Below are 22,265 nucleotides of genomic sequence, written 5' to 3'. Positions count from 1 at the left end.
TTTATTAACCCAAACAATTCAAACAACTACTTAACAATAAACAGTAGCATTAACAAGAGAAAATAGACAAAACAATTTTAACTTTCTAAAAGGTAAACAACTTATCATTACCAGTATTAATAAATAAAATTGTGTACCAACATAAATTTGGATACATAAATATATTAAGAATTTAACATTTTGCAGTAAAAAGAAGCAAACTTGCAGATATTTTTTTAAAAATCTGTCCATAAGATATGCTTAAATTCTTAAACAGTATGCACATATATTAACTAAAAATTACAGATGCTTGAAAAAAAAAGTTTGAAATAAAATAATTTAACAAAGGGTTTACTTTAAAGTTTGATAATAATTACTATATTAAAAGCCAACTGTCATTTGATTAGCTTGTAATAATATTTTCAATCAAATATAAATCCTAATGATAACGTTCAATTCTTTTTACAAATGTCACATTAACTACTTTAATATGGCTACTTCTTAGTGGGCAAAATGGGATAAGTTAGCCGAAATGTTGGTTTTGGACATTATGAGTAGCTGCAATGAGTTCAACTATGTCCATTTCATTCCCGTATGTGATTGAAGGCTGATGCTGGTGTGAAGGATGTATACCTGATACCTGACCAACATACTGTGTAGAATGATGGACATTGACCACTGAGGCAGTGGGCTGATGACTACTTGGGTGCTCGTACACCTGTGGGCAGTGCATGCTAACTCCACCTACTGGCTGGGTCATGGTGACTAAACCCCCCATAGACTGGCCATGTGGTTCCTCATTGACTGGAGCAGCAGGTATCACTGTGACAGATGCCCCAGTGTTGTTCACCCTTAACTTGGCTGCATATTCCCCCAACCTATGGCGACGTTTACTCATCACACGTTTTTGCCTGTAAAGTTGATACTTCTCTGGGTCTTGTTTTAACTTCTTTCTATAATCTTTCATACGTTCAGCATCAGTAGGACGAGGTTCTCCGGGGCTGTACCTCTTTCTTGAAGGGACGAAGATCTCTTCAGCACCAGTCAAAATTCTTAAGAGCTTGATTTCAAGCTCCTTCATTTTTTCCTCACTGGCCTTCTGTTTCTCTAAAATCTGCTCCCTCTCAAGCTGTTTGGCATACTCTTCTTCTGTCAACTCTGGCTTCACATCGCTCTGCTTAGTTTCTGGTAGGAAATCATCAACTTTAAGTGGCAACACTGTCAGCTCGGCACTGTGAGACCCAGCTTCTGAACCTACTGTGCTTGTCACTATCACACGGTACCCAGCATCACTTATTTCTCCCAGCATTTTCCCAACAATCTGCTTCATCTTTTTCTTCAGACAAATACGTCTGGTGTACTCCACTTTGATCTGCTCTTTAGATTTGTCCTGGCAAGTCTGCTGAACCAGAGCTGCTTTTCTTGTTTTACCAGTGAGAGCCTCTGCCACCTCGTCTATGTTCTCTAGTGAAAGCTGCTGAGTGTTATGAGACACCACAGACACTGAGGACTTGTGAAGGATACATTTCTTCCCTCCACTCTTGGACACCACAGTTATCCCTGGATCATTGACCTGATTTCTTTTAAGCATTTCAGCCATTTCAAGCAGCTTTTGATGTCTTTCCTGTGTTTTGATTCTAATAGCTTTTCTATGTTCTTTCAGCATTGCCTCTTTATTAAGCCCATCAGGCAATGTTTTCCAGCTAATTTTTTTCCTTCTAATATTTGTATGTGCCAGAAGTAATAACTGGTCATTTGAAATACCCAACTCAGACAGAAGAGATTTTAGCCTTTGCTTTCTTTGTTTACTTTTCTTCATTTTAAGTACCTCTTTGATTTTTTTCAATTTTTCTTTATCAACAGTTTCAAAAAACTTTTTCTTAACAGATCTGATTTCATCTTCAGATGGCCCCATAATAAAGCGTGAATTAATGAGTTCCTCTTGTACAGCTGGCAGATCACACAATGCAGCAAGTTTTGCAACTAACTGCTTCAGATCTATTAAAGGGTTAGATGAACTTGAGGAGGTTACTGTTTGAGGATGACCTTCAATTTGGCTTTCATTTTTAGCTATATTTTTACTAGATGTAGAATGCATTAGCATTACAAAAGCTGCATCTTTATCTGACATGGTTCCATCACCAACATTCTCATGATGATTACCTGAGGAAATAATGCTACTTAAATCTTGTCAACTTTTTGCATTCAAAAACTGTCTCAGAAATTAATCTGTAACTGAGAATTTTTATTTTTCCATCAGCTTTAATATTTATCTTGTAAAAAATAAAAAAATTTATAATGGTGTAATAAAAGATTCTCATTATCTTACAACATCAAATTTTGAATGTGTACAATATTTGATGATAAATAATAAATTATGCTTTAAGTTACTTTTAACATTAAATGAAAAAATTATTTTCTCATCAATTTTGTTGGGACATAAAAGATGAAAAGTGATGAAATCCACATTAAAGAAATTTCTGGTGTTTTAAAAAAATAACAGAAAAAAAAACAAAGTAATAATTTCAACAGCAAAAAACAAACAAAACTTTTATAATTTTAAAAAATTGTAATGGTATTGAATTCTAGTAATTGTATAAAATACTTAATGTTTAATATTTTAAACTATTGAGTTTTTCAAGATTTATTAATGATATATAGTACAATCAGAGATGGCTCATCTGTAGTGGGCACCAGCAACATGTATACATCAACAATATGTATACATTTTTAAAAGCCATTTTCTCTTCACACCAAAGCATAATCTCAATAAAGTGGGTTTTTTTTTATTTCATTGAGACAAAAGTTAAAAAAGATTAATGACCTGCTCATGCTTAATTACTCTTAGATAAGTTTCTATAAAAGTGACATTTAAAAATTTTTTATTTTCATTTGAATATCATTAATAAGCTAAAACCCTACCTTATAAAATACTTTAATAATTAACTGTTAAACATTTATTAAAGCAGAATATACACATTTTTTTCTGTTTTTCTGTGACTTTAACAAGTTTTTTTAATTAGTGATTAAGTTAAAATCATCAATATAAAATGATAGGGCGTCTCATTTAATCCTTGACATCTAATCTTCTAGTTATGTAATCCCTAGACACTTAATCCTGTATAAAGCATTATGAAATGTTTCTTTTTAAGGGTTGGATTTAAATATTATTAATGAATTAAAATATTTGGATTGAAAATTTTTATGTTTATATGAAACAATTATTTGAGTTTTAATTTAATTACAAAGTTAGCGAAAATTTTATTTAACAATTATTATAGTTAAACTTTCATTTTTAGGATTGAGTGTGTAGGAATCAAAATGACCATACCTTCAACTATATTCAAAGACTGATAAGCTCAACATGAATTGCCTTTGGCAACCAGTTTATAGTGTCATGAGCCATCAATGAGTACAATTATATCTGAAGTATATAAAATCTAATTGAAAACAAATGGTAGAAAAATGCAATTATTTCCTTCAAAATGGTATCAACAGAAAGGAATTCTCAACATTGTAACAAAAACTTGTAACAAGTGATTTTTACTTTGCACAAGAAACCCTGAAGGCTGAACAACAGGAAGTGAGCTTTTTTCCTGTAGCCGTAGGCCAATACACTCTTTAGTTGTTTCGTTTGGAGACATAAGCTCCTTAACACCAACTGGAAGATAGGAACAGTTACTATCTTCCCTGTCACCTGCAGATATAACCAATCTGTTTATGCCCTTTTAATTATTCAAAACCATTTTCATTTTTGAATATAGTATACATTAGTCTCATTTTATCTTTGGCACATGGGATTATCATTTATTTTAATTTTAAAATACATAACATATAGGTGATAAGTTTTACAAAAGTGAAGTTGGTATTCAAATTTCTAATACAATCATCCACCTGTAAATATAAACAGACCCTCATTTTTTCAAGTTTGTAAAAAGATAATACTCTTGAAAATATTAATGGGCATACAAAAGTACTTCAAAATACATTTGAACAATGTGATTCATAAAAAATTTCTCACATCCATGAACACAAAATGGTATGCATGCTGTGCCTTTGTTTTAATAATTGTACATTAAATCAAGAATGTCTTGTTGGACTGTTTGACCTGTTCTAGCACTAGAAGATTCTCGTCTTGTTGCAGCCTCACCATGTGTGGTTGCACAGTCTGGTATCATATAATCAGCTTTCACCAATCCATCTTCCAACAACAGCTCTTCTTCTGCTTCGGTCACCTCTATGGTCTCTTGTGTACTTCTCAGCCTTAAGTTTTTAGTATTTGAACTCTCTTGCACTTTACTATCCTTGTGTTTACTAAATTTCATGTTTCTCTTAAATAACCTGTACTGACGCAGCCTTTCTGCAGCCTTTGCTCTCAGCTCCTTGAACTTCTCTGGGTTGTTTTTTCTTAAGTTATCCTGATATTTTTTAGCTCGCTCATTATTGTATCTTTTAAATCCCTCGGGATCTAATAGTTTTTTCTTGCGCCTCCATTCTCGACTTCTACCAAGCCTGTACCATTCCTCCTTAGCAGCAGGATCCATATATCTTAAACTTTTTGTGGGTGGCAAGAGGGATTTTAAATCTTCAATGGGTATTAGTCTTATTTCATTATTGGTTTTCTCTCGCAGAGTGTGCGGGAGTTTACCTACTTTACGCAAATACATGATCCTATTCATTAAGCTCTTTTTTTCAATAACACTAGGATCTTGATTTGCTTCACTTATTCGTCTTCTTTCGCGCGCTTGCTCTTCTTTCGATAAACATCTATACCGTTCATATCTGTCTGGATCCTCTTTCCGTAAACGAACTAAATAGCTGCCTCTATGATGTTTAGGTAAAGGTTGTTGTCTAAATATCTCATGAGAGGTCTGTTCTTCAGCAGAAGCTTCCTCTTTAGCAAGCGTAACAGCTATAGCAGACAACAGAGAGCTACTAGATAAGTTTGTTTCATTAAGTTTGGCAGCACAGCTAACAGATCTGGATGAAATATTAACCAGTTCCTCCTGGTGTCTTTCTGCTGTGTTCTCTGTATATGGATCTTGAATATAAATTTTATCAGGTAAAGGTAGTTCAGTGCTTATTTCTGTATTTTGAAAAGGTATCAAAGTGTCAGCAAGTACCGCTATACTCTCAGAAATATCAGATTTGCAATCCTGAATAAAACTCACATTTTCTGATGTAAAATTCTCATGAGTTGAAAGTATTGTACGTGCTGTATCTGAAGTAATAACGGGTAAAAGCTGTGTTGAGTCTGTAAAAAGTTTGTGAGCTACTGATGACGAAGATAAAGTTGAGCTTCTAGGCAGTGAAGGTTTTTCTATTATGATTGCCTTAGACATAGGAGTGGAAGTGGCAGGAACTTTGTCAATTTTAGATAGAACAATGCTTTGGTCATTGCTTGAAATTAATGTATCCCTACAATTTGTTTTAGCCAGATTTAAACAGGAAGGTTCAGATATGACAGACTGAGAAATATATTTTGCTGGCTTAATTGTAATAGCCACACCATATTTTTGTGCAAGTTCTGAAAACACTTTCATCATTTCTTGCTTGTCAGGCAGTTTGTTCTTTAATTTGCAAAAACTATTATATCGATCAAGATATTCCCTACAAGAAAACAATGCACTTGTTTTTTTCAAACGTTGCCTTGCCAGTTCCCTATTATCGCTGCATCTGAACTTTGTATCCATCAAAGCAATGTTACCTGTGAGATACAATTAGGAATTTACACTTCCTTGATACACAGTTAAGCTCTCTTCTCTATTGGCATTCATTTAGCAGGGGTTTAACTTTTTGATGGAAACAGCACAAAAGCACCCTATATTCATTCTAAAGCTGACTGGTTCCTATAAAAAAATTTTATGTTTTCACTGTTTACAGTGACAGATTAAACAATACCAGCAATTTCATTATTTGATACCCTAGAAATTTTTAAAATCTGCAATGACCATAGTTATCATGATGATCTATTAAAGATCAGTCTATGAATGAATACTGATGTTTTTTAATCATAGTTGTTTTATAGACATTGTATGCATTTTTTCCATTACATTAAGTTTTCCATTAAATTCTATAAAAGTAAATGTGCAACAATACTATATTTATCACCTTCATGCCACAACAGGTCAGTTACTGCTTGATAATTTTTAAAGGTAGAATGAAAAGAGGTCCATTCTATAATATGGTAATAGCTGCAACTACTACTTCAGCATTTTAAAAAAAAAAAATCACTCTTATCAGGATTAGTAATTACATTTTTATAACTATATGTTGAATATATGTATATATAGTAAAGAAAAATATTGAGTGAGGGGAAAAAATGTAATGTCTTGTTTTTCCAAGTGATATCAATACACGTACCTTTAAACAGTGTTTAAACAGAAATGGGTACTAAAAGAAAGGTCTGTATTTTCCACAATTATTAACATCTTTAGCACTGGTTATATTTGTTGCATTAGAACAGGTACCATTAAACTAGTCTTTTGGAATTGCATACCACATTTTCTTATTCATTAGTAAATGTAAGAAAGATTTTGCAATATATTATATTTTTTTTAAATTAAGACAAGGAAGAGTTTTAATCAACTTGCTAAATATGAATTTCAGTGGGCATATTTTAAACTGAAATTATATAGCTATCCAGTAATGTATATTCTATGCTTTCAGCATTTGGTTTGTTGGTACAATGTTTTAAGTTATTTCCATAGTAAGTTTTTGTTCATGTTTTATGTACCTATGAGTTAAAATAGTGGTTAGTAGCACAGAGTTTAAAATAAAATTGAAGATAAGATCTAAGATAGTAAAATAAATACTCACCCAAGTCATTTACTTTTCTTCGTTTTCTAGTGCGTCGTGTATGAACACTTATAGATTCTGTAAACAGGGGAAAATGTCTTAAATTATAGTTAATGTTTACCTTTCTTAGTTCTAAATAAGTACATTACACAATACTTTTTTTTAAAATGTACATACAAACTGTTAAAATAGCTAACATGTACATTAAATCTATTTTAAAGAAATTATTTTACCATCATATGATGCACTAGGACCAGCAATGGGGAAAGCTTCACTTCCTTCTACTTGTTCATAATCACCTAAAATAAAAAGAATTTTAAAAAGCAGAATATTAGAATTATTTTATTTATAGACATTAAATTAGAAATAAGCACCATAAATTAACTACTTGGACACTGAAATAGCATAGACTTTTACAGCACGTTTCTTATAATTTAAACTAATAAACTCTAATACTTTGTTAACTCACTGAATATACAATAACCATTTACTCAATAGTTAAAACTCTAATTAGCTAAAAAATTAATATTTTTAAACTCAAAAATTAAGAATAAAACCCTAACACTTGTGTATTTATAACAATAATACATTATTAAAATTGAGATTTATTTATATTCAGTGAACAAAGGTCATCACAAAAAAGTGATGCCAATTATATAAAATTGTACAAGGCTTTTAAGAAATAATAATTAATACCAGAACATGTTTCAATAAGGTTTTACTTTTAATGCATGAAGAACAGAAACTGCTAATTTAATATGGGTACATCTTGTACCTTTGCTTTTACTCGCATACTAGTGGTATTCAAAGAGCCATTATCTCTCTAGCTATAAAATTTAACTTTAAAAAAAAAGTCATGTTCTCCTTTCAGACTTGATGACCCATAGTGCAGAAGAAGTAGAATTTATGTTTTTTGAAAAGAGCAAAGGAAGGAATGGGGTGGTCAACACTATGCACAGCCAGGTGGACTCAGTGATGTCCTATCTACAGATTCAAGTCAGAGATTCTAACTCATGACTTTTGGGTTGGCAGTCACACACTCTCTCACACAGTCCCATAAAAAAATTAACACTTAAAATTTTACTACAATAAATTTGAGACAGCTAAACAAAATACCTGGAGAAGCTGGAAGCACCATACAATCATTAGAATCATCAGCCTCTTCAAGTTTGACTACCATTTGATTAGGCTGGTCCCCATGTCTATCCATAGGTTCAACAGACACAGAATAGTTCTGATTATTTTCATCAGCTCCAGCTGAGTTTTCCTCCTGTTGGTGTGTTTCTACTGAGTTGTTTGAATTCTTTGATTGTCTTAACCGTCTGTTTGTATTATGGGGAATTTCACTAAACATAATTTCTTGTTCTAGTTCAGATGCTGAAGGCTTTTTATTCAACTGTTTTAATGGTGGGCGAGAATGATAGCTGTTGCTAAGAAAGGTTGTAGATGAGTCTTCACCTTCTTTGGAGACATGTTCATCTACAATGTAGTCAAATTTGTACTTTCTATCAACTCTCACATTTATATGTCCCACTAACTCGATGCTTTCATCAAAATCAACCTGGCCATTGCACAAAATTTGAAGAGATTTAACCAGAGATGAAATGAATTTAGCTGCAGCTGGATTTATTTCTTGTTCAGGCATCTTTAAAATTGGTATCTGTAGATTTAAAAATATAAACAATTTCATGAATTGGGTTATTTAATTATTATTTAAAAACTATGTATGTACATCACACTCACGTACCCATGACATCTAACTTAATGAAACTTTTTGTAAGTTAAGACAATTAAGGGTTGCTGCCCAGACTAACTTCAACCACCCAACAAAACAAAACAAAAATCATAACATCTTGTAAGTAATAAAACTTTATATTCATCATGATCTTGTTTACTAAGGAAATATTATTTATTACATCTATATATATATAATACTCTTCTTGGAGACACTAGAAAACAAGCTGTAAGCGCTCCCTACCTCCCCACCCCTACATGGTCTGGTGAGCTTTGGTTCACGCTAAATGTTTACAACCGTAGAGCCGGGTTTAGTGACGGCTATTAGAGGCAGATCATTTAGTTGGAAACAATTTTAAACTTAGGGGAGGTAACTAAGAGGAGGCTGCTTTCACGGGGGGGGGGGGGGTAGTATCGTCCTTAATGACCTACTGATAGTGTTTTAAAGCAAATATATTTTCAGTGGCAGCATTGGTACTGTCGAATTCACAAATTATGAATTACTGAAAAGTAGAAAATAAAACAACTAAATAGCGGCGTATGATAGTATGATATGCCGCGGGTCGGCTCGTCTTTTTAAACCTGTCTACTTAGGTCGATAATTTGTTTAAATAAATTCGAAGTGTTTGTTAACTTATATTATAAATAATCACCGCAATCATTATTACATTTTTAGTAGATGAGATATCTAAACTTATTGTTATTTATAGATCCAATTAGAATTAGAACAAGTTTCTTAAACTAAATTTCATGAAAAAAAAGTTTTAGGCTACTGTCCTATCGTACATAAATTTACGAAACTAACAGTTTGGCTTCAGGCTTGCATTGTTGTGAAGAAAAAAAATGAGACATGGAAGTGCTCGGAAAATCGTAAATGGATTCTAGATTTCTAGATCTAAGTGCTACAGCAGGAGGCGTGTACAATTTAAAACAATACAAGATTAATTTAAAAATAGATACCCATAATATCAAACAACTAAAAATAGATTAGACAGGAAACTAAATCTAGTTCTTGTAAAGACAGTATAGTATTAGGACAGATGATAGATCAACTTTTTTTAAAACCATAAAATAAAATAAAAGGGGGGGGGGGGGGGAGAAGGGAAGGAGGAAGAGAAGGAGTGACATCACCAAAGATTTTAAATATATAACGCATGCCTGCTGAACTCAGTGACCCCCCGCCCATGTTGGAATTTTTCTATCATGGAAAAAAATTCTTGAATAAATTTTTTTAAAACTTTTCTTTACATCAAGAAAAGATTCTAAAAAAACAACACTCGTGACATATGCTATGCCAAAAAAATAAAGCAGGACTGATAAACTTCGGATTCGAACTCAGTGCTTCTAGGGTCAACAACCACACTGTTCTGTTGACTCTGCCTTTCGACAATATTAGGCATTTTAACTCTGAAGACGGCTTAATCTTCTTATAGCAAGATGAAATATAAAGTGATTTTAAACATATTTTATTAATAAAATTAATTGTTTTGAAAATGTAAATAGTATTAGAATCTATTACTATACACTAATAGTAGATTATCTAGTTCTATATTAGAGTATTAGTTATGTTTCGAGTATTGAATAGTATTCCCGATACCTATTTTTAGAATGTGTTCTACAGAATTGGAAAATACTCTCAACACTCTCATGTTCTGCATGGTCACTGGGTAAATTTTAAACACCATTCCTGTATTTTTTAATGAACACATAACATTTACAGTAATCACATGATGGCAGGATTTTCACCTTATAAAAACAAACTATCTGTGGCAGGGCTATATATCCCAGAAAAGCATTTAAACATTTGGTTTGGAGAATGGAGGCTAAAGTCAAAAGTTGGTTTTATCAAAATTAATAGAACTTTTAAAATATCAAGGATGTAGGTACAAAAGTGAGCGAGTAAGTAAAGCATTATTAGTTTTATCAGTCTATGAAAAAAGAAATCAAATGTTGTGAGTCCTTTTTTTAATAAGACCAGCTCTCTTATCACAACCACCCCACAAAACCCCCAATAAAACTACTAATCTACTTCTGAGGTAACAACCACTGCTGTTCCTTGATAACAGAGAAGCAGAGGATTTTTCTTATGTCATTTATGACCCACTTGGCTCCGTAGGGAGAAGATGAAACAGGAATTAATCCCAATGCTATTTCTTCAAAATGTCTTATCTCCATAAAACCATTTGTTTTTAAAATAGACGCTGGTAATCTATCGTTTTAGGCCAGTTACATGACAGAGAGGTGAATCCTTAAATTTTGGTAATAATTTCACATTTTTAGGAGGATTTGTGTCTTAAAAGTTACAAAAATGTTTCAAATACCTGTTTTTAAACAATTTTATTAAAACTTTTTAAAGATTAGCGATGTTTTCATTAGATGCAATCAAGCTTTTTTTTTTATAGTTAGAGATTCAGGGGAACCACTGTAATTAACAGATTGCCACTGTTTGTGTACAGGGATGTGACCAGACCAGGAAAAAAAATTAGGAAATTTTCTTCGGATAATAACTCAATATGTTTTATCTACTTTTTATCGCGGTTAAGCAGCTTCATACCGCAGTTAAGCAGCTTCATACTGTTACTGTACTAATTAATTGTTTAATGAAGTTAATATTTAAATACGAGAAGTTTATGTTACTCTAAAATAACATTGAAAGTCTTGTCTAATTGCAATTTAATGTTTACCTTGTAACGTTACCCTATCTATCAGCCAAATAGAAGGAGAACGTCCCCGGATTCTTTTTTCGGGGTCATATGCAAATGCCTTACGGCCAAAGTGGATGAACACTTAACACAACGACCACTAGGGCTCGAATTTAATGTCTAGGGAAGCTAGTGATACTATTGTAATTAACACTCATCCAATCTACATACGACCTTTTAATCAGCGAACTCAGAAGTGGCAGAACACAAGGTTGAACTAAATAAAATATTTAATGTATAAAATATCAAAAACCCAACTTACAAAATGTAGGAAAAATCACTATCACAGATTTCTACACTGTCTAAAGAAACAGCTACAGGCCACACAACACTGCTGTAGCTTCAGGAATTACTTAGCGACAAGTAATATTAAACTAGAAGACTAAATCAACTTAAGAAAGCAAGGCACACACAGGTCTTAAGTACTCTCACGTTCAAATGGTCAGACTCTATAGCCGGACAATATGGACGGCTGTCTGATCAAGGTAAAACGGCCTCGTAGACTGCCAGGTCAAGATAAACTGCCTCGTGTTGCGAGTGTGCAGTGCAATTAAAGACTCCTGTGACAGGGGAGGTTATCCTCAACTCATGTCGCCATTGGTTGGGATAATCATCTGATCAGAATCATTCAATCAGATTTTAATGGAAAATTTCTATGTCTCAAACACCTTAATAAGTCAGTGGAAAAACCCCAGGTGTTACACCATCATTCCATATAAGGAATTATACAATGTCAAAATAAAAATGACTCGACCTAAGTAGGTCACATCCCCTCCCTTTTTGGAAGTGACAGATAGGTTCCACAAAAACATACATAAGGAACCAATCTGGCAATGAAATAACAAAAATGTTTTACAAATGTAGGCAATCAAAATCATAATACCAGATGAAAATATCCCTGAACATAAAAGGGAAGTAACTCCAACTTTTACAATTGGTGAAAGGGGAGTAACCCTTCAAAAAGTAATTATACATCAAAATCCCTCAAAAAAGGGTATTACAATTTTTCCATGAGAATATTAAAAGTGGTAAACCCGCCAGGGTAAGACCTTTATTTCAATGACTAGCTACAATATCAATTGAGTCATATGAGACATATTATTATAAAAGATTACATATAATCAAAAACCACCTTTAATTAAGGTTCACCTGAAAATAAACAAAATATTCAACAGGATTGGAATTTTGAAAAAAATTCAAAACTCACACCACTCATTTTCATATGAGTGACACTCAAACAAAACCTGTTTATGGTCCTAATGAACCACAAAGCATGTCACATGATCAATGTGTACAACAAGATTTTACATCCTTGACAAACAATCAGCCACAACATTATCACTACCCTTAATGTGTGAAATTTCCAGATTAAAATTTTGGAAATATAAGCACCATCTCAATATTCTTTGATTTGTCTGCCCTAACTTAGAGGTAAATTTCAGGGGATCATGGTCAGAAAACACTCTGACTGGATTGGTTGAAGAAGAGACATAGACTTCAAAATGTTGTAATGACAAAACTAAAGCTAAAGCTTCTTTTTCAATAGTAGAATAATTCTTTTGGTTTTCATTTAACTTCCTGGAAAAAAAGGCAATGGGATGGTCAATTCCCATGTTGTCTTCTTGAAATAGGACTGAGCCAATGGCTAAGTTGCTAGCATCAATGGCAAGTTTAAAGGGCTTGCTAAAATTTGGTGCAGCCATAACAGGAGCATTTGATAAAAATGACTTAATGGTTAAAAAAGCTTCTTGACATTTATCTGACCATTCAAATTCAACACCCTTTTTCAATAATGCAGTAAGAGGTTCAGCAATAGCTGAAAAGTTTTGACAGAACCGCCTATAGTAACCAGCCATCCCAAGGAACTTTTTGATCTCTTTACAATTTTTGGGAGGTGGTAACCTTACAATAGCATCTACTTTAGCTTCAATGGGCCGAACTTGGTTCGTTCCCACTTGATAACCCAAATAGGTAACTGAAGCTTTACAGAAATCACTTTTATGTAAGTTTACAGTAAAATTAACTTCAGACAATTTTCTAAAAAGGTTAGTCAACTGAACAATATGTTCTTCAAAAGTATTAGAAAATACAACTATATCATCTATGTAGGCCTCACATTGGTCTATGTCAGCAATGACAGAGTTAATGACTCTCTGGAAAGTTTGACCAGCATTTCGCATACCAAAAGGCATACGTTTGTATCTATAAAAACCATTAGGGGTTACAAAAGCAGATATTTCTTTTGCACGGTCAGATAATGGGATTTGCCAGTATCCTGAAAGTAAATCAATTTTGGAAATTATCTTAGCCTGACCAACTTTATCAATAACGTCTTCTATCCGAGGTAATGGATAGGAATCAGCTTTGGTGAGCGCATTCACCTTCCTAAAGTCGGTCACAAACCTGAAAGATCCACCGTCTTTCGGGACTAGGAGACATGGGGAACTCCAGTTGCTGAAACTGGGCTCAATGATATCATTCTTGAGCATATAGTCAATTTCATCTTTTATCAAAGCAGCTTTTTCCGGGTTAACTCTATAGGGGTGTTGTTTAATGGGTTTTGCGTCACCAACGTCTACATCATGAGGTGGAACCTTCGCTTCTTTGGGGACATCCCCAAAAATAGAGGGAAATGTCTCAAATAACTGAGACAATCTATGGCTTTCCTCTGTGGACAAATGCATAAGGTGGACCTTCAAATTATCTAAAAAGGAAGAATTTACCAATTTTGGGGGTTTCAATTTATCATGTATCACATCATCAGAAACATTTGAACATACAGGTAAAGTAATTTTAGCTGAGGATTGAAAATTGTTACAATTATCATAATACTTTTTCAGTGAGTTGACATGATACACTGTCTGTTTCTTTCTTCTGTCGGGCGTATTGACAACATAGTTCAAATCACTTAATTTTGAATGCACAGTAAAAGGTCCACAATATCTCAAGGATAACGCATTGTCCAGATTAGGCACTAGCACAAGAACTTTGTCGCCTGGATGGAATGTTCGTTTACAAGAACTCTTATCATACAGTTCTTTCATTCTCACTTGGGCCTTTCTTAAGTTCTTGTGAGCCATTTCGCACACGGCTTTCAGTCGAACGTGAAAATCGTCGAAGTTTTCCACTGGATGATCACTGGTACCTGTCCAACGTTCGTGTATCAGCTTCAGGGGGCCACGGACAGAATGTCCAAACACAAGTTGAAAAGGCGAGTAGCCTAAAGAGTCCTGGACACAGTCCCTCGCGGCGAAAATAATCCAAGGAACAGACTCATCCCATTGGGTGTTACTATTAGCGAATGTCCTTAGCATGGTTTTGAGGGTTTGGTGGAACCTCTCAAGTACGCCTTGAGACTGAGGGTGGTAGGCTGAGCTGGTGATGTGGGTAACGCCTAGCTTGGCTAGCGCTTCCTGAAAATGGTGACTGGTGAAGTTGCTGCCTTGATCTGTTTGCACGATTCTAGGTAATCCAAAGGTAGTGAAGAACCGGGTCATGGCTCTGACTACAGTCTTTGCCTTAATGTTCCGTAAGGGAATCGCCTCGGGAAAACGGGTACTTGAACACATAAAGGTAAGTAGGTACTCGTTGCCCGCCTTGGTTTTAGGCAAGGGACCTACACAGTCCATGACGATTTTAGAAAAGGGTTCTTCTAATACAGGAATCGGACTCAAAGGGGCCTTAGGAATTGTCTGGTTTGGCTTTCCGGCCAACTGACAGTTCGTGCAACTTCTACAGTAACGCGACACATCTTTTCTCATTTTGGGCCAAAAGAACAGTTCTTTGATCTTCGCCGTCGTTTTAGTGACACCTGGGTGCGCTGACATTGGATGGTCATGTGCCAGCTTAAGTATTTCATGCCTATAAGGTGGAGGGATCCACAGCTGGTTTTTACTCAACCATGGTGAGGCTGGTGAGGCATCTGCTGGTACAGCGCGACGAAAGAAGAGGCCGTTCTCGGAGAAATATTCTCCATCGTCAGATGATAGAGATTTTTCGACCGTTGCTTTGAGTTCCGCGTCGACTTGTTGAGCTTTAATGATGTCCTCCTGAGATATCCTCAGGGGTAAGCCCAGGCTTGTGTTTTCTGGAAGCATAGACTCCAGTTTGGGAGTCGAATTTCTTGACGATGATGGCGGGTGTGGTTCAGACGTTGTGTCAGCCAATTGTTTGGTCTGGCTTCTTGTCACCGCACATGCAGGATACAGTTCATAATCATTATCTGGAACTGTTGACAAAGGGTCTGAAACCGTACAGGGGTATACTTTGCTTCCCGCAAGGTCATTCCCTAGAAGTAGGTGTACTCCTGGGACAGGAATACTATCTATCACACCTAAAATGACCTCACCTTCGACGAGATGATGTTTCAGGGCAAACTTGTGTAGAGGGACGACAGTAGATTTTGTCCCCACTCCCTGGATAATGGAAATCCTTCCGGTGTTCGTCTCTGGTGTAATGTCCATTGAACTTTTCAAAAGGAGTGATTGTGACGCTCCTGTGTCTCTTAGAACGGTGATATTCTTCTGAGACAACGGATCACCTGGTTTGCTAATGATGGCTTCGGCAATAAAAGATGAAAAGTCAACTTTTCTCGATCCCTCGAGATCGGTAGACTCGGAAGAAACTGGATGGTGGCGAGAACAGTCAAAATGTGACTGCACATAATGTGTGGAGACTTGACTACCTTCTTGCGGACACTTAGGGTTAGAGTCCTTTTGAATTCTAGAGTTCATAGTTGAACTGGCTGCTTGAGGGGATAGAGCATAGTGCGCAGAAGTACGCACCACCTCTCTGTTATATTGACGACGTTTGTAACAGTCCTTGACAAGATGCCCAGACCTTTTGCAGAACTGGCATACTGCTCGACGATTGAGAGTTGATCTTGGTTTCTCTCTGGACTGTGATGCCTTCAAATGTTGGCCAACAGGATGATTGCTGCCAAAAAGGGGAAGCACGGGGTTGAGGCGGTTTCCTGACACTGGTGGTTTCTTATGCACCAACATATATGTGTCAGCCGACTCAGCAGCCTTCTGGATGTCAGTTATCTTGTTATCCAGAATGTGTAGTCGTATCTCTTCAGGCAGGGACGATAGGAATTCTTCCCTTAGGATAAGTGACCTGAGTTTCTCAAACTCAGAAACTTCCTCCGAGTGTAGCCACCTTGAAAATATTTTCTCCTTTTCAAAGAGAAATTCCACATATGATTGTGTGGGTAACTTGCGGAGTGTTCGGAATTTTGTCCGATAGGCCTCGGGCGTCAGTGCGTAGGCCTTTAAAATGGCAGTCTTGACCAAACTATAGTTATTTTGAACGTCGTGAGAGAGTGCCTGGTATGTTTTTGCAGCTTTCCCAGTAAGGACAGAGCTCAATAAAGCAGTAATGGAAGATTCGGGCCATTCACATGTCTTCGCTAAACTCTCAAACGAGTTAAAGAAAACGACCAAATCTGTTTCATCAAATTTAGGAACTAATTTCCCAAATTTGGCAATCACTTGCCCTACCGACAACTTTTTTGGATCTACCTGAGAAGTAACATCACTAACTTGACCAAACTCTGATTCCAACCTCCTCCTATCTAAAGCAATTTTAACCTCTAACTCCTGTTCTTTTAATGCCTTCTCTAAAGCAACTTTCTCCTCGCGGAGTAACACACCAGCCAACAAACTTTCATCAAATACCCCTTCATTAATAAAATGAACAACAATTTTATCTCTCAACACTTCTGACTTCTGCGTAACAGAATAATCCAATTTCAATTCCTTAACTACACTAACCAAAACTTTTCTACTCAACTTTTCGACATCTTCAACAGTGGGATTAGCCAAAAAAGACTCCATAACACTAACTTGAAAATCACAACAAGCCTAGATCCTTTAAATTAATACACAGCGTTGGGCCGTGTACTTGACCTCTTCAATCTAGGACAACACGTCTGGTTATTTGACCTAGATACTCTAGCCTGAGCGCGCGTTGTAAGAACACTGCGCTACTGGATATAAAAACAACTAAATCCAACTAACCTTAGTATTCAACTGATATAACCGACAACTGGAACGACACATTCAAATCCCGGACGAGCCCCCACTTTGTAACGTTACCCTATCTATCAGCCAAATAGAAGGAGAACGTCCCCGGATTCTTTTTTCGGGGTCATATGCAAATGCCTTACGGCCAAAGTGGATGAACACTTAACACAACGACCACTAGGGCTCGAATTTAATGTCTAGGGAAGCTAGTGATACTATTGTAATTAACACTCATCCAATCTACATACGACCTTTTAATCAGCGAACTCAGAAGTGGCAGAACACAAGGTTGAACTAAATAAAATATTTAATGTATAAAATATCAAAAACCCAACTTACAAAATGTAGGAAAAATCACTATCACAGATTTCTACACTGTCTAAAGAAACAGCTACAGGCCACACAACACTGCTGTAGCTTCAGGAATTACTTAGCGACAAGTAATATTAAACTAGAAGACTAAATCAACTTAAGAAAGCAAGGCACACACAGGTCTTAAGTACTCTCACGTTCAAATGGTCAGACTCTATAGCCGGACAATATGGACGGCTGTCTGATCAAGGTAAAACGGCCTCGTAGACTGCCAGGTCAAGATAAACTGCCTCGTGTTGCGAGTGTGCAGTGCAATTAAAGACTCCTGTGACAGGGGAGGTTATCCTCAACTCATGTCGCCATTGGTTGGGATAATCATCTGATCAGAATCATTCAATCAGATTTTAATGGAAAATTTCTATGTCTCAAACACCTTAATAAGTCAGTGGAAAAACCCCAGGTGTTACACCATCATTCCATATAAGGAATTATACAATGTCAAAATAAAAATGACTCGACCTAAGTAGGTCACAACCTTATAAACAACTTTTTAAAATTACAATGTAACAAAAGTAGCAATTTTATTTTACCATTAAGCTAATTTAAACTGTACTAATCTAGTGTAGATTCTAGATGTACTCCTGTTTTCAATTTTTAAATAGGGGGCCTAATGCCTTATTTTCTTTTAAAGATTGGATTGGTAAAAATATTTGTCTTCAACTGTAAAGACCCTAGATTAAGAAAGATTAGTTACAATTTGAAAGTTTTAGGTTCATGTGATGGAAAAATGAAATGGACCAGGTTAGCTAAAATTAGAAAGGGTCTGACGTGTGAACCAAAGTTAATCATTTTGATAGCCAAGCCACATCGGTATTTATGTTTTTTTGGAATAGCTGTAGAATCTAAATTGTTAGGGGTCATCCACGTTTTTTTTTGACGATATTTACCTCCCCTCTCTCCTACAAAAGCCAGACTACCCCACAGTCTGAACGTATTTTTTCTTCCACAAACAAGACACGGTCGTAGTCACATTGAGTTTAGTATATTTTTTTTAATCGGTAGGCCTACGAAGCATACGTATTGCAGGAACAGCTATTTGAAATTGGCTGTGACGTCATTTTTTTTTCCACAAGCAGTACCGAACACGAACTTGGGGTCAAGTTGAGGTCACAAGAGCCACCGTTACTACGAGGTGGGGCGGGTTAGTCTAGTCCTCATAGTCACCTTTTGCAAGGATTTCAATATTAATTTGAGATTGCGAAATAAAATAGAATCAGAGAGAAACTCTAGATTTAGGCGGGTTAAAATACAGATAGGTAAATTAGGATATATCGATAGCTAGATTACCAGGCTTAAGAGATGTAAGTTTCATTTGAATAACTGCATTATATTAGATTACCTTTTCACATGTTTTTTGATAAATAGTTAACTGAAAATATCAGCGGAAAATTTGGACCAAAAAAGTGTGTTTTGAAAAATTCGAAAGTCCGCCGAAATTCCGAATCTTAATCTACATTTAATCTTGACCTAGCACCGTCAGACATAGCGCAATCGACCAATCGAAAAGAAATGCGCATATTCGAGTGTCCGTTTGACCTAAGTAGTTGTCGATTTAAATTTAAATATGAATAAGTGGAATGAGCATTTCCGTTTTTTTTCCTAATTTTTAAAACTTCGTAAAAAATCGACAAAAATTGAGCCTCGGCAGAAAAGTTCGGCGAAAATTAAATCAGCGGAGGAAAATCGCAACTGAAACGGAAAAATCGGATTTCCGCTAAAATTCGGAAAAGTCACATCCCTGTTGTGTAGCAAATCTTGCTTTCAAACAGTGCAGTTTTAAGTTAATATCTATATTGATATAGTTAGACATTGCTTTTGGTTGATTATTCAATTTTTTATTTAGTAAAGTTTCGCAATCGATCACAAATAGTGGAAAAATCCAAACTCCCAATTTTCATTGGGCTCTAAATTTGTAACCGTTTCCCATAGATATAAACCAAAAGTACTGTGCTACTCCGCTGCCATTGGACTCTAATGTCATTTTGTATTCCTACGGGTAGAATATTGAGATATTCTTGTTTAAGTGATAATCCTCCTTGCAAAATTTTTTCCCCCTTTTTTGCCTGTGGCCGCCTGCCCCTGCTTGCGTATTGACCGTAGTTTATACGTTTAGATCCAATTTTAAGAATTGAAATTATTATTTTACACATTTAAACACATTTGTTGATTGTATTATAAATTAATAGATTGCAAAACAAACAAAAAATGACTTAGGTTTTAGTTTTAATTAAATTTATTAGCATTCAGATCAAGATTTTTTTCTGGCTGTGGCACTAACAATTTCAGGGCTACGTAAAGCCCATTTGGGATTTTTTTTATGGTTGCTTAGACATGTTTGTATGTAGAGATACAAACTAGATCTAGAAGAAGTAGATGATCGAAAATAATTTAAAACAACAGACAAATTTAGAAATATATAGATTCTAGACTTAGATTTAAATATAGAGTATCGAGATTAGATCTAGACATCAAGTTGCTGGCTACGCAGCGAGGGTAATAACACCAAAAGCGTTACCCAGCTGCGGCCACACCAATTTAATAGCCTTCATTAGGATGTTGGGAAATTGCGAGACACGAAACGGTGAGGCGGTAAACTGCGAGAAGGGCACGAAAACCGTCGGTCACGTGACATTTTTGCCTCGCATTTTACCACCACCCAATACTTACAAAGGGTTGTGGTAGGATGTGAACCGCGACCGTTTACAGTAGTATTTGATACAGACTTTAAAGAAGTTTCATTTACTTTGTTGAAGTTAAAGAGAGTGTCTATTGGTACTTCACTACAAATAGCCTTCAGAGGGCTATTCGTACTTCGCTATTTTTAGCCGACCAATCAAATTTATTTTTAAATTCATTGTCCTGCAGTTTGTGTATGAGATTCAAATTTTTTCACTTGTCGTAACTGTTCCGGTGGGCGAAGTGGTTGCGCTTGGCCTTTTGGTTCTTGGGGCGTGGGTTCGATTCCCGCTGGCTTAGAGGTTTTTTTATTGCATTTTTTTTTGCTTTTTTTTTTAATTTTTCTTAAGGATTAGGGTTTAGCATTAGGGTTAGGCCTAGGGCTAGGGTTAGGGAGATATAAAAAATAATTAGTTCTAGATCTATACAGCTTGTAAAAGATGCAAAAGGGAATTCAAGAATAAAAAAAAATGCCGCACGCTGATTGGTCAGAGTACAAATAGCCTTCATAGGGCTATTTGTAGTTAAGTACGAATAGCCGCAGCCAAGTTAAAACTTCAGATTTTTCCGTCACTAGACGTTCTTATGATTTCTCAGCTTCACGATCTTTTGTGTCGACTTGGAATACTGCTTTGTTCAAACCGCCAACAATGGATCAACTTATTTCTTTTGTGTGGAACACAGAGGCCGCCTGCCGCCACAAACATATATATATTGTATTGTATTGTTGCTAAGTAATTTTGCTTTATTACGTTGCAGAATGAACCCCCTCAACCAACCGGCAGGTTTGTTGCATTGAATTAAATATAAACTCAAAACAATTAAATCAGTCTTATCATAGTATGATAGTAGTCATTTAAAAACAAACATGTTTTTTCGCAAATCATTTTCTAAGCTACGATTAAAAATTAAATTGGATAGGCCTAAATAAATGTAGTTTTTTATTTTTAAAGGCATCATGAACAAAAATGAAGTTTAAAATCTTAGGCGACACCCTAATCTAAATCTAAGAAGCTAGATTCTGAGAGTTGACTGAGATCACTGAGAGACAGAGATTCGACAGATCTAGACTAGACTAGAGTAGTAGATCTAGTGACTAGTGTTTTGTGCTCAAAATACCTACATATCATATGTCAAATGAACATAGGAAACTCCGAATTCCGTAATATAAAATGGTTGTTTCGTATTTTTAACAATACTTTCAGCTGTTAGTTTAATATTTAATCGTATATCAGCGTTCATTATAGGTTGGATACTCTAATTATAGGTAGCCTCGTTTTCGCCTTTTAGACCTCCATTCGTAAACGGACGCGACGTTTTATTAAAAATTCGAACTTTTTGTTTTCATGGTTGTGATTTTTTATATTTAATTTATGGTACAGTCATAAACCTACTCTATTTTATCATGAAATTTTTTAAATGAAATAATGGGTGAGTTTTTGCGTCATAGATATTGATATATAATAAAATAAATATTATAACCTTTATAATAATCTTTTGATAGCACCGAAAAGAAATCTAAAACGTGATCTCTTAATAAATTAAAGCTTTTTGATCAAGAGATCTCTTACATATTTTTGCGGTGGTTCACGGCGCCACACAATCCCGACCAGTAAGTGCATGGGTATAGCGTTGATGTAACCTAAGGGCTCCTAAGGGCCATAAAATAATAATGAATAATAAAAGGGAATTAACCAGGCTTAGATTATTTAGCGAAGCCGAATTAACTTGGTTATATCCCTTTGACCATAACAATGTTTGTGGCATGGGACACTGAGGTTTGTTGTTTTGTTTTTTTGGTTGTTTTTTTTTTTTTCATCCGGTGGAGGGGGAAGCAGTCCCTCTGAAGATATGCCTGAAAGAAATTCTGCCTGGGGTTAGTATGCTGTTGGGTGACATGGGTTTCACCGCTGCTACCTAAGCAACTGGAGTCAGGCGATAGGGCGCCCAGCACAGGGAGCAAAGTCTACCAGGGTGT

The 22,265-nt window shown here is 35.5% G+C and overlaps 1 protein-coding gene across 2 annotated transcripts; it reads right to left on the bottom strand.

The window, feature by feature from the left end:
* Positions 1-49: 49 nt before the first annotated feature.
* On the bottom strand, positions 50-21,585 carry LOC131934880 (uncharacterized). Of its 2 annotated transcripts, XM_059291032.1 has the most exons (6): positions 21,411-21,585; positions 7,894-8,437; positions 7,011-7,076; positions 6,799-6,855; positions 3,527-3,676; positions 50-2,142 (listed from the first exon to the last, which is right to left on the bottom strand). In XM_059291032.1, the coding sequence occupies exons 2-6, from the start codon at positions 8,420-8,422 to the stop codon at positions 503-505; spliced, it is 2,442 nt and encodes an 813-aa protein (XP_059147015.1). In that variant the 5' UTR covers positions 8,423-8,437; positions 21,411-21,585; the 3' UTR covers positions 50-502. The 2 variants fall into 2 exon arrangements, with proteins under 2 accessions (XP_059147015.1, XP_059147016.1); XM_059291033.1 differs by lacking the exons at positions 50-2,142; positions 3,527-3,676 and adding an exon at positions 3,826-5,686.
* Positions 21,586-22,265: the final 680 nt, after the last annotated feature.

The sequence above is a fragment of the Physella acuta genome, unplaced genomic scaffold, assembly GCF_028476545.2.
Source record: "Physella acuta isolate Inbredline_101_S28 unplaced genomic scaffold, ASM2847654v3 ptg000119l, whole genome shotgun sequence".
NCBI lineage: Eukaryota > Metazoa > Mollusca > Gastropoda > Physidae > Physella > Physella acuta.
This window is presented reverse-complemented; position numbering and strand designations above follow the sequence as displayed.

What these genes read in the sequence shown, in the direction of transcription:
- LOC131934880 (XM_059291032.1), bottom strand. Translation starts at nt 8,422, where the DNA reads ATGCCTGAACAAGAAATAAATCCAGCTGCAGCTAAATTCATTTCATCT. An exon ending in TCCTAGTGCATCATATGATG is followed by an intron (nt 6,856 to 7,010) that starts GTAAAATAATTT and finishes CCCTGTTTACAG; the next exon opens with AATCTATAAGTGTTCATACA. An exon ending in AAGAAAAGTAAATGACTTGG is followed by an intron (nt 3,677 to 6,798) that starts GTGAGTATTTAT and finishes TTATATCTGCAG; the next exon opens with GTGACAGGGAAGATAGTAAC.